This window comes from Lissotriton helveticus, chromosome 6 (genome assembly GCF_964261635.1).
Source record: "Lissotriton helveticus chromosome 6, aLisHel1.1, whole genome shotgun sequence".
Taxonomy (NCBI): Eukaryota; Metazoa; Chordata; class Amphibia; order Caudata; family Salamandridae; genus Lissotriton; species Lissotriton helveticus.
The window spans coordinates 1498351543-1498364862 of NC_136067.1; the positions used below are offsets into that span (position 1 = coordinate 1498351543).

Genomic DNA, 13320 nt, shown 5'->3' on the forward strand with positions numbered 1-13320 from the left:
TTAGGTGTGACTTATTAGCAATAAAAGAAGAGTTTATGGCTTGAAAAGGGGGTTATGTGGAGCTGCAGGTCCACTAATAGCATTTACTTTACAGGCCAGGGTTTATGATATACCATATTACTAGGGACTTATAACTAAATATGCCAATCATGTGTAAGCCAATTTTTTTAAGGGAGTGAGCACACGCACTTTATCACTGGTTAGCAGTGGTAAAGTGCACAGAGTCCTAAACCCAAACTAAAACGAATTTAGCAAAATGGGAGGGGTGAACATCAAAAGTTTGGGGGTAACCCTGCAGAGACAGTTAAGTCCAACAAGACAGTATTCCATTATTAGGCTCTATAAAGCCTAAAATATTAAATTTGAGGGAAGAACTTAACTAGAGATTCAGGAGGGAATTGTGCAACCTCTATATATTGGCTGGATGGGAGACCAGAACAGTCTTTTTCAAATTGTTCTTAATCTGGTCCTGGATTCTCTTAGAAACAAAGTCTCTGAGAAATAAAGCCCTGGGAGGACTGCCCACCATTCCAAATTCCCACCTTTTTCTGTTGTCCTTGAAGTTACCTTTGTAATTTCTCTCTTCCGCTGACTTTAAATATTGTCATAGTGATGATTTCTGGTTGTTAAAGCTGTAAAATAAACATATCTCTACATTTTTCATAGACCATTAGGCTACAGCTACCCTTGCTGCTAAGATGTCCTCATAATATTTCATGTGAAGTGCCCTAAGGTTTTGAGTGTGTAGGAGGCCAGGAGGGCACACGTCAAAACTTTGTATGCGCCTGGGATCCCGCTGAGGATGTGTGAGGTGTAGCCCCATGGGGGGATTGCAGTCAGTTGCTGTCCTGGGAAGAGGGGGTGTTACGGCGAGGATGGTAACCTTCTCCCTTTTAATGACTTTCGGGAGCGACATGATCTCCCGCGGGGGGATTTTCTCATCCACGCGGCCCTGACAGCGACTATCAGAAAGCACTGGGGAATAGGACTATCGGAGCCAGATACGTCTCTCGCTTGCCAATATGTGGTGATGGCCGCGGGTAACTGTAAAGCAGTGACCTGTCTCTACCGCCGGATCACCCAAGATCTGCGGCAGCCCCTGACGCCGTTGCACCTCAAGTGGGAGGCGGATCTGGGGGAGCCCATTGCAGACAAACCTTGGGAGATGATTGTGGAGCGACTGTGGAAATGTTCCCGGAATGCACGCTTCAAGCTCATTCAATTCTATGTTTTCCATTGGGCCTACCTCACGCATGGTAAAATTGCTGAATACGTTGGGGTGGCGACCACTTGTCCCCGGTGTGCCCAGGTTGGGGCGAGTTTTCTCCACATGTTTTGGGAGTGCCCATGGGTGGGAGACTTCTGGAGAGGAGTGATGCTGTCCTGCTGGCTGTGACGGAGAGGGAGATAGCTGTGACTCCAGGGGTCTGCTTGTTGCATTGGTTCCCCCACACTGCCAAGACTAAGATTACCAGCAAGTTCATTGACCTAGGGTTGGTCTTAGCTAAGAGAGACCTTACTTCCCACTGGAAAGCGAGGCTGGGGCCTAGCCTAGTGCGATGGAATAAGGAGCTGGTGAAATGGGCAGAAAGCGAGGGGAACTATAGGCTCTGTATGGCTCAGCGTAATGGGAGTGAGAAGTCATTGGAAATGGCCCGGGCATTGGTGGCACTCCTGGAACTCGCTAAGCGTCCGGCTATGGCTGATGAGGGTACCCTTGATGGGAGGGATGTGGAGCGGGCCCCTTGAACGACCTTTCACGCCTGTGGGAGTACAATGTGCACTGGGACTCCTGCGAGCACGATAAGAGGCTTCCCCCTGTGTCTCTGACCCCCATATAGCCTTGGCCAACGAGGTAGGGAGCCTGATAGGTGGTACCGGAGACTTGCTTGCCTTTCTGAACGCCACAGTAACTGGCAACATGCTTGGGTGGGAGGTTGGGGTGGGGGGCTCTCTTGGGGGTGTTTTGGGTGTGGGAGGGGAGGGAGAGGATCAGGGGTTCTTTGTCTAGCTTTATAACATTGGACTGGGTCAAGCATGCTGACGGACTGCGCTGCATCACGAGTACCTGGTAGGGGGCTGGATGCGACTTTGTGCCCTGCTTGTCATGTTATCTATAGTACTGTATGCTGACTTTCTTCCTGGCGCATTCTGAGGGCAACAGGATTTAATGTATGTTTTCTGAAACTCACTAAAAATCTGTTTAAAAAAAATGTATGACATCTGGCAAGACATTTCACCAAAGCAAGGTTGAGACAAAGGTATTGGTGGCCTTGAATGGATCTCCAAGTAGAAGTGGCGGTTAAGGGTTGTTGGTCATGTGGTAATAGTGATAAGAGTAAAGCAACACATTGTCCTCCATTTCTACCTGTAAATGTGCCAACTGAATCTTGGACAAAGTTGGTGGTAGATTTTGTGCATCCATTAGAACTTCTCTCTCAAAATGAACCCAATGCTTTACTTTTGGTGGATTATAGCTCTAGGTGGGTGGTATCCAAATGAACCAGCGTGCTAAACACCAAAAATGTGCTGGAATTTCTTAGGGAAGCATTTACAAGAGAAGGTATACCACTGTACTTGTTGACCGCCAATGGAGTACAGCTGATCTTACAAGAAATTAAGACATTTTTGGATGGCCTTCCTACTCTCCATTTAAAGACCGCTCTCTATTTACCACCAGCAAGTGGTTTAGCAGAAAGTATGAACCAAATGATGAAAATGGTGTTCAAATGGTAGTAGAAAATACATTTCCATTGAAGGAAGTATGGCCTGAAACATGATGGGCTCATAGAATGACACCTAATAGTGTTTACTTGAAATCTATTTTTCAGGCTTGGAATGCCCAATTCCAAACTCAGTCCAGTGTGGTTGAAGCTAAGCAAAGCACATGGTTGTGGTGATTTTTATCCTGTAGGTGAAGTCATTGCAAGACTTGAGAGGTATCAGTTAAATTACAATGATGACCCACATTCTTCCAAGCCTATTTTTTGGAAAGAAAGTGACAGGGTCATGGTTTAGAAACCTAGATTTGCAAGGAAAGGAGTTTCCACGATCATGAGGCTATTCATTAGAAGCAAAGTACAAATAAATTTGGCTCTTGTAGATTCCAGTGAAGCAGGGAGCATCACCAGAATAATTAAGGTGAATCACGTCAATGGATGAGAAATATTAGTTGTAATACTCTTGTTCTTATTTATTTATTTACTTTTTAGTTCTTTTGCAGTGCACTTAAGATACAAATTAGATATTTCTTAGCCATTATTTTGAAAAGCAAAAGTTTGCTTTTTTTTTTTATTATACTGTCATGCTTGTGTGTATATATACATATTTTTGTAATTTGCTTTTGGATAAGCTGATTCGTATTATTTTTCCTATGTGTTGATTTTTCTATCATAGATTCCATTTTCATTCTTTAAATTATATTGACGTCCTTTCATTTAAGGGGAAGAGGTGAGTAATGATCTACCTGTTCTGTAGAGTGGAATGTTAACTATGTCAGTCAGAACCTATGATACATGACTTAGGTCATAGAGAATCAAGATTCTGAATATGACAGTTGAGACTGAAGGGCTGAAGGTGGCTGGTGGTTTTATTTCTTCTTATCTCAAAACCAAGATTAAACCACTTACCTTTTTAATATGTTTACACACTGTTTGTGATCTGAACAAGAGCCCATTCAGTTGACAGAGGGGCTGTGCCCAGCTTCGCCACCCCATCCTACCAGTTGATGGACTATCCAGGCACACCTAAGCCCTCTATTGTGTGTCTGCCAGTGAGGAATAAACAAAGTCCAAGTGCCAATTAAACTCAGTCATGTAACCCAGAAACCAAATAGTGTGGGAAGAAAAATGCCAAATTTCTAAAAGTGGCATTTTCAAAGTTGCTCAAACATCTGACTTTACCATTAAAGAGGAGATTTAATTGCAATTTCTCAGACACCAAACATGAAATGTTCATCTGTTCCTAATCAAACAATGCACTTATTAAACATTATAAGGAAACCCAATGTTATCCAAAGAGAAAGGTAGGCTTCATAGTAATAAAAAATGAATTTAGGACTTTTTCACTACCAGCACATGTAAAAGTACATTTCCAACCTTTTAATTACAATGCACTCTGCCCTACGGGCTACCTAGGGCCCAACTTAGGTGTGACTTATTAGCAATAAAAGAAGAGTTTATGGCTTGAAAAGGGGGTTATGTGGAGCTGCAGGTCCACTAATAGCATTTACTTTACAGGCCAGGGTTTATGATATACCATATTACTAGGGACTTATAACTAAATATGCCAATCATGTGTAAGCCAATTTTTTTAAGGGAGTGAGCACACTCACTTTATCACTGGTTAGCAGTGGTAAAGTGCACTGAGTCCTAAACCCAAACTAAAACGAATTTAGCAAAATGGGAGGGGTGAAAATCAAAAGTTTGGGGGTAACCCTGCAGAGACAGTTAAGTCCAACAAGACAGTATTCCATTATTAGGCTCTACAAAGCCTAAAATATTAAATTTGAGGGAAGAACTTAACTAGAGATTCAGGAGGGAATTGTGCAACCTCTATATATTGGCTGGATGGGAGACCAGAGCAGTCTTTTTCAAATTGTTCTTAATCTGGTCCTGGATTCTCTTAGAAACAAAGTCTCTGAGAAATAAAGCCCTGGGAGGACTGCCCACCATTCCAAATTCCCACCTTTTTCTGTTGTCCTTGAAGTTACCTTTGTATTTTCTCTCTTCCGCTGACTTTAAATATTGTCATAGTAATGATTTCTGGTTGTTAAAGCTGTAAAATAAACATATCTCTACATTTTTCATAGACCATTAGGCTACAGCTACCCTTGCTGCTAAGATGTCCTCATAATATTTCATGTGAAGTGCCCTAAGGTTTTGAGTGTGTAGGAGGCCAGGAGGGCACACGTCAAAACTTTGTATGCGCCTGAGATCCCGCTGAGGATGTGTGAGGTGTAGCCCCATGGGGGGATTGCAGTCAGTTGCTGTCCTGGGAAGAGGGGGTGTTACGGCGAGGATGGTAACCTTCTCCCTTTTAATGACTTTCGGGAGCGACATGATCTCCCGCGGGGGGATTTTCCCATCCACGCGGCCCTGACAGCGACTATCAGAAAGCACTGGGGAATGGGACTATCGGAGCCAGATACGTATCTCGCTTGCCAATATGTGGTGATGGCCGCGAGTAACTGTAAAGCAGTGACCTGTCTCTACCGCCGGATCACCCAAGATCTGCGGCAGCCCCTGACGCCGTTGCACCTCAAGTGGAAGGGGGATCTGGGGGAGCCCATTGCAGACAAACCTTGGGAGATGATTGTGGAGCGACTGTGGAAATGTTCCCGGAATGCACGCTTCAAGCTCATTCAATTCTATGTTTTCCATTGGGCCTACCTCACGCATGGTAAAATTGCTGAATACGTTGGGGTGGCGACCACTTGTCCCCGGTGTGCCCAGGTTGGGGCGAGTTTTCTCCACATGTTTTGGGAGTGCCCATGGGTGGGAGACTTCTGGAGAGGAGTGATGCTGTCCTGCTGGCTGTGACGGAGAGGGAGATAGCTGTGACTCCAGGGGTCTGCTTGTTGCATTGGTTCCCCCACACTGCCAAGACTAAGATTACCAGCAAGTTCATTGACCTAGGGTTGGTCTTAGCTAAGAGAGACCTTACTTCCCACTGGAAAGCGAGGCTGGGGCCTAGCCTAGTGCGATGGAATAAGGAGCTGGTGAAATGGGCAGAAAGCGAGGGGAACTATAGGCTCTGTATGGCTCAGCGTAATGGGAGTGAGAAGTCATTGGAAATGGCCCGGGCATGGGTGGCACTCCTGGAACTCGCCAAGCGTCCGGCTATGGCTGATGAGGGTACCCTTGATGGGAGGGATGTGGAGCGGGCCCCTTGAACAACCTTTCCCGCCTGTGGGAGTACAATGTGCACTGGGACTCCTGCGAGCACGATAAGAGGCTTCCCCCTGTGTCTCTGACCCCCATATAGTCTGTGGCCAACGAGGTAGGGAGCCTGATAGGTGGTACGGGAGACTTGCTTGCCTTTCTGAAAGCCACAGTAACTGGCAACATGCTTGGGTGGGAGGTTGGGGTGGGGGGGCTCTCTTGGGGGTGTTTTGGGTGTGGGAGGGGAGGGAGAGGATCAGGGTTCTTTTTCTAGCTTTATAACATTGGACTGGGTCAAGCATGCTGACGGACTGCGCTGCATCACGAGTACCTGGTAGGGGGCTGGATGCGACTTTGTGCCCTGCTTGTCATGTTATCTATAGTACTGTATGCTGACTTTCTTCCTGGCGCATTCTGAGGGCAACAGGATTTAATGTATGTTTTCTGAAACTCACTAAAAATCTGTTTAAAAAAAATTAATGACATCTGGCAAGACATTTCACCAAAGCAAGGTTGAGACAAAGGTATTGGTGGCCTTGAATGGATCTCCAAGTAGAAGTGGCGGTTAAGGGTTGTTGGTCATGTGGTAATAGTGATAAGAGTAAAGCAACACATTGTCCTCCATTTCTACCTGTAAATGTGCCAACTGAATCTTGGACAAAGTTGGTGGTAGATTTTGTGCATCCATTAGAACTTCTCTCTCAAAATGAACCCAATGCTTTACTTTTGGTGGATTATACCTCTAGGTGGGTGGTATCCAAATGAACCAGCGTGCTAAACACCAGAAATGTGCTGGAATTTCTTAGGGAAGCATTTACAAGAGAAGGTATACCACTGTACTTGTTGACCGCCAATGGAGTACAGCTGATCTTACAAGAAATTAAGACATTTTTGGATGGCCTTCCTACTCTCCATTTAAAGACCGCTCTCTATTTACCACAAGCAAGTGGTTTAGCAGAAAGTATGAACCAAATGATGAAAATGGTGTTCAAATGGTAGTAGAAAATACATTTCCATTGAAGGAAGTATGGCCTGAAACATGATGGGCTCATAGAATGACACCTAATAGTGTTTACTTGAAATCTATTTTTCAGGCTTGGAATGCCCAATTCCAAACTCAGTCCAGTGTGGTTGAAGCTAAGCAAAGCACATGGTTGTGGTGATTTTCATCCTGTAGGTGAAGTCATTGCAAGACTTGAGAGGTATCAGTTAAATTACAATGATGACCCACATTCTTCCAAGCCTATTTTTTGGAAAGAAAGTGACAGGGTCATGGTTTAGAAACCTAGATTTGCAAGGAAAGGAGTTTCCACGATCATGAGGCTATTCATTAGAAGCAAAGTACAAATAAATTTGGCTCTTGTAGATTCCAGTGAAGCAGGGAGCATCACCAGAATAATTAAGGTGAATCACGTCAATGGATAAGAAATATTAGTTGTAATAGTCTTGTTCTTATTTATTTATTTACTTTTTAGTTCTTTTGCAGTGCACTTAAGATACAAATTAGATATTTCTTAGCCATTATTTTGAAAAGCAAAAGTTTGCTTTTTTTTTAATTATATTGTCATGCTTGTGTGTATATATACATATTTTTTTAATTTGCTTTTGGATAAGCTGATTCGTATTATTTTTCCTATGTGTTGATTTTTCTATCATAGATTCCATTTTCATTCTTTAAATTATATTGACGTCCTTTCATTTAAGGGGAAGAGGTGAGTTATGATCTACCTGTTCTGTAGAGTGGAATGTTAACTATGTCAGTCAGAACCTATGATACATGACTTAGGTCATAGAGAATCAAGATTCTGAATATGACAGTTGAGACTGAAGGGCTGAAGGTGGCTGGTGGTTTTATTTCTTCTTATCTCAAAACCAAGATTAAACCACTTACCTTTTTAATATGTTTACACACTGTTTGTGATCTGAACAAGAGCCCATTCAGTTGACAGAGGGGCTGTGCCCAGCTTCGCCACCCCATCCTTCCAGTTGATGGACTATCCAGGCACACCTAAGCCCTCTATTGTGTGTCTGCCAGTGAGGAATAAACAAAGTCCAAGTGCCAATTAAACTCAGTCATGTAACCCAGAAACCAAATAGTGTGGGAAGAAAAATGCCAACTTTCTAAAAGTGGCATTTTCAAAGTTGCTCAAACATCTGACTTTACCATTAAAGAGGAGATTTAATTGCAATTTCTCAGACACCAAACATGAAATGTTCATCTGTTCCTAATCAAACAATGCACTTATTAAACATTATAAGGAAACCCAATGTTATCCAAAGAGAAAGGTAGGTTTCATAGTAATAAAAAATGAATTTAGGACTTTTTCACTACCAGCACATGTAAAAGTACATTTCCAACATTTTAATTACAATATACTCTGCCCTACGGGCTACCTAGGGCCCAACTTAGGTGTGACTTATTAGCAATAAAAGAAGAGTTTAGGGCTTGAAAAGGGGGTTATGTGGAGCTGCAGGTCCACTAGTAGCATTTACTTTACAGGCCAGGGTTTATGATATACCATATTACTAGGGACTTATAACTAAATATGCCAATCATGTGTAAGCCAATTTTTTTAGGGAGTGAGCACACGCACTTTATCACTGGTTAGCAGTGGTAAAGTGCACAGAGTCCTAAACCCAAACTAAAACGAATTTAGCAAAATGGGAGGGGTGAAGATCAAAAGTTTGGGGGTAACCCTGCAGAGACAGTTAAGTCCAACAAGACAGTATTCCATCATTAGGCTCTACAAAGCCTAACATATTAACATATTAAATTTGAGGGATGAACTTCACTAGAGATTCAGGAGGGAATTGTGCAACCTCTATATATTGGCTGGATGGGAGACCAGAACAGTCTTTTTCAAATTGTTCTTAGTCTGGTCCTGGATTCTCTTAGAAACAAAGTCTCTGAGAAATAAAGCCCTGGGAGGACTGCCCACCATTCCAAATTCCCACCTTTTTCTGTTGTCCCTGAAGTTACCTTTGTATTTTCTCTCTTCCGCTGACTTTAAATATTGTCATAGTAATGATTTCTGGTTGTTAAAGCTGTAAAAGAAACATATCTCTACATTTTTCATAGACCATTAGGCTACAGCTACCCCTGCTGCTAAGATGTCCTCATAATATTTCATGTGAAGTGCCCTAAGGTTTTGTGTGTGTAATGGATGGAATACATTCAGCCAAATGCTTTTCCCAATTACTTCTGTGGTCTGGTTTATATATTAATTTCACAGTTCAGGAGAGGTTGCTCAATGGAACTCATACCTCATGCACCACTTTTGGAAAGTCTTCCTAATTTCAACACAATAGATTAGTGGTGTGAATTGTGAAAATACATATTCAGGCTTTATTTGTTGTTAATAAAATCTTACAGATTGATATTTGCAGATGTACTACATTAAGCAGGAATAATGCAAGAAAGGAAAGTAAAAAGCAGTAACTGTTACCTCCTCTATGACTGTAGGGGTTAAAGATTCAGTAGGTTTTGATTCAGGTTTTAACTCTTTGGGACAAATGACATATATTTCTTTTTGTAATTCCGGTGTATTGAGATTCTCAGTGACTGTGCGATATTTCTAAATGAAACATAAAAAACATTTTCACATATACAGTCACAATAACGGCTTTTAAATTCCTCTTGGACTACAATGTACCTATTTAATTCACCCACTGGGTGGAAAAATTAATTAGTCAGGTTTCAATGAACAGAATGGTTACAAAAAATGCTGGGCTGTTCCTCAAGTGAATGGATGTTCGTGTACCGTTGGTGTATGGATACTGTAGGGTCACAATGAGCCCTACAGATGGGCATCCATTTTGTTGGATGTAATACCCTCACACACCCTTACAGGTGTCATGCATCATCATCTGGGCTGCTCCTCGTTGGGTCGGCGGTGCAATACCCAACGGGCAACACCTCAAAGAGGGGCACTTTGGTGGAGATCTGGGGCCAGAAGAGCGTAGACTTATATGTGGGTTAAAATAAAGCTAGGAGTACCAGGATCAAGTTTATTCTGGGGGTCCCCTGCTTTAATTAAAAAGAAGGACTAACCTGTACTCACTGGAATGCTATGTTTCCTGAATGAGTGTAGGCCAGTGAGTGCTCTAAACGGTCGACATGTTTCTCGCGTGTGTACAGTGACTCGCGATTCTTCAGGACCTCAATAAAGAAAGTATCTTCGAAGGAAAAACTGTCTACGTTTATATGTAATATATCAGAATATCTAGTATATCAATTAAAGTCTCACAACAAGGAAAAGTTGCTCCATGTAGTAGTGTACCTGTGTTGCGCTGCATCTGCCTGAATTGGGAGAGAAATGAGCAATTCACAACATGTATTTCATTGTAAGCACACAACATTGGTGACCTCGTACATTCCATGTGTCATGCTAGACAAAGTGCAGCTAGCAAAAGGGGTTTTAAAACCAATAAAAATCAATGTGGGTGTTATACCTCAGTGAGCAAGGTGTTAAGCATGCCCCTGTGGAAAGAACGGTAAAAACAGCAACAGCAATACAGTGGGTGGATTGAACACCAGACTCACCTAAAGGGTCAAGTATATATGCAACAACAGTACCCGGTGGGTTGTACATCAGGTGCAGACATCAAAGATTTGGCTGGGTGCAGGAAGAAAAATATTTAATACAAAAGGAGGGTGTTGGTCTGCGACTAGTTTCCTAAGTCAAAGTGCTGGTTAAGTAGTACCGTATAATTACTAATACCGACATCATCCATCCTTCAGGAGTCAAACTCTAAGGTGGTGCTCACATGGTTAAAGTAACAAAGTAGCGGCACTCAGAGTGTTGTGTGTCAGTATGAGGGAATACAGGAGATGTTTATAGCGCTGTTGATGCATCAAAAACCCTTTGCCCAAAATAGTATTAAGGCTCGCTGTGGAGTATGAGAGTTCTCAGGGGTATATTAAAAGACAAACGGCACTCTTAGTTTCGCGTTAAGTGTGCTGCATATACAGGCAATGTCCCGTTGTTAAAAGGAACGTCTACACAGTGAACTTGTGTCCCCTTAAGTAAGAAAGGTATACCAGGCTTACGTATATGCCCCAAAACAAACGGAGCAGTAGAGACAGTGCCCCGGGTGTGTGCTTATCAATCTGGAGCCCGGCCCGGGTGAAGTAGGCATGGTGCCCGCAACCTATTGAGGCGGTGCGTCCGGGGCTAATAATCTAAAGTAATAGTGCGATTTCAAAGGGGGCCTCCTAGAGACCCGTGTCAGCGCAGTCCGACCTACGCTGAGCGGCACGGTTTTGGGGGCCCAAATGGAAACTAATCCTGCTCCTACTTGTGTACTTACTTTTAGTCTCCCGTGTAGTCACTGCTTCACCTACCCACGCCGCCGGATCCGGGTGGTGATGTGTTCACCGGCGGCCATAAAGTTAAACAGTAGGCGGTGTCACATGGCTGCGGGGTGAGAGTTCGACAGTGTCACGTTGGCGGGGAGTCAGAGACTAACAGGTCACATGATCATGGTGGTTATGTCGGCGACCATGACAGAGTGGAGTGATTACAGTGTGTTGCACCAGTAATCCCAATGAACTTAATTCTAAGTAGAAGAAGCACGTTTATGACTGGCACTTTAGACGGTTGAATCAACTTATAAAAATATCCAAATGTTCTAAAAACAAAGGTCTTTTTTCGAAGTAGAATCTACAATCGTATTGTTAACCAAAATGGTTGGTGATCAGGGCAAGGGATAGATCCTGTAGCTCTGTCATCCTCGTCAAGTGTGTATTTACCTTGAGGACAGCAACAGCCCTGAGTTAGTGGGTGTATCGGTGTATTAATCCATGCAGAGTTCTACTAGAGGGCACTCCACGGTATTTCCTCATTGAGGCCTGTACTTTCAGAGGTTAACCGATGTATCCACCTTTGTTCCTTGAAGAATAGGCTCGGTTTAGATGTTCTGGCATTGGCTTCCAGGGCTAACCACCTTATAGTATCAGCTGTGTGGTTATGTTCAATGTAGTGTCTGCACATTTTCGTATTACTCTTTTTGCAACGGAAGTTGTTCCTGTGCTCAGAAATGCGTGTCTTAATTGTGCGGGTTGTCATGCCCACATAGTATAATTCGCAGGGGCAAATCAGGAGGTAGATGCAATTTGTACTGTTGCAGTTAGTGTGCCCCCTAAGTTCCCAGGTGACGGAGTCAGTCAACCTGATTGTTTTGTGCATGGTTGTAAAGGGACAGGCACTACACATGCCACATGGGCAATGTACCTTAACTGCGGGTAATTGCCATAGGGTAGTCTGTATCCCTAATGAAATCCTCTTAGGTCTAGTCTTCACCAGGATGTCCTTAATGTTCTTGGAGCGTTTAAATACGAAGCGGGGTAGTTCAAGTTCGAGGACTCCTGTGTTTAAGATCTGCCAATGTCGTTTGAGAATTTTCTTCAGTTCATTCGATGCTGGTGTGAATGTTGTCACACACGTCATTGGTTCATTTTCCATCGGATTCTTGATCCTGCATTCTAAGAGACTCTCCCTGTCATTATGGAGTGCTCTTTTCCTGGCTCTGGCCACTTCCCTTCGAGGGTACCCTCTATCAGTCAGGTTTCTGGAGAGGATTGTGGATTGAGTTTTGTAACTTTCTACCCTGCTGCAGTTTCTCCTGACCCTTAAAAACTGGCCAAAGGGTAGGTTGACTCTCAAAGCTTTAGGGGGATGACTCGTAAAATGCAAAAGACTGTTCCGATCGGTGCTTTTCCTGAACATGGTTGTGTTTAGTTGCCCCTCTTCCATCACTATGGTTAGGTCTAAAAAGGCAACTTGGGAGGGGGATGCCGTTATAGTGAACTTGAGGTACGAATTGAGTGTGTTGATCCAGCCAAATAACTCATTGTATGATTCCCTATTACCAACCCAGAAGATCAGGATATCGTCTATGAAGCGTTTCCAAAGTTTTATGTTGGTCCGGTATGGGTTGGTCTGTTGGAAATGTGCTTTCCCTCAAAGTCAGCCATGTACAGGTAAGCCACACTAGGGGCAAATGTGCTCCCCATCGAGGTGCCCTGTGTCTGGTGGTAGTATCGGTGTAGGAAGGTGGATACCTGACTATGGTTACCCCAGATTTTTTGCCTAGTGTTTAGCTGGTTTTCGACTTAGTTGGCCTGGGATCCTGCTAATCAGGGCCCCAGGCTATCTGCTCTCACTGTAAAATGGACTCCATGTACTTTAGGTACATCTCCAATTGGATATTGGGTCACCTTAAGAGCCCCTGTATAGTGTACCTTAGGTACCCAGGGCATAGGTGCATCCAAGGCCTACCAGGGGCTGCAGCATGTATTATGCCACCCCTGGCTGGCCATTCACATTGACGCAACTGGCTGATCACTCAGCTGGGGCAAGGTCGTGTAATCACCCCTTGCTTAGGTGTAGTATCCCTATACCTACCTTTACATATAGACACATATATACCTATAAGT

The 13320-nt window shown here is 43.5% G+C and overlaps 1 protein-coding gene across 1 annotated transcript in view; it reads right to left on the bottom strand.

Annotated features, from left to right (window-relative positions):
• The window catches only part of LOC144762756 (uncharacterized), a 242030-nt gene that overhangs the window by 188254 nt on the left and 40456 nt on the right, over positions 1 to 13320 (bottom strand). The window contains exon 4 of the mRNA XM_078648007.1: positions 9329 to 9457. Coding sequence (XP_078504133.1) covers positions 9329 to 9457 — 129 coding nt within the window. The remainder of the gene's footprint in view (positions 1 to 9328; positions 9458 to 13320) is intronic.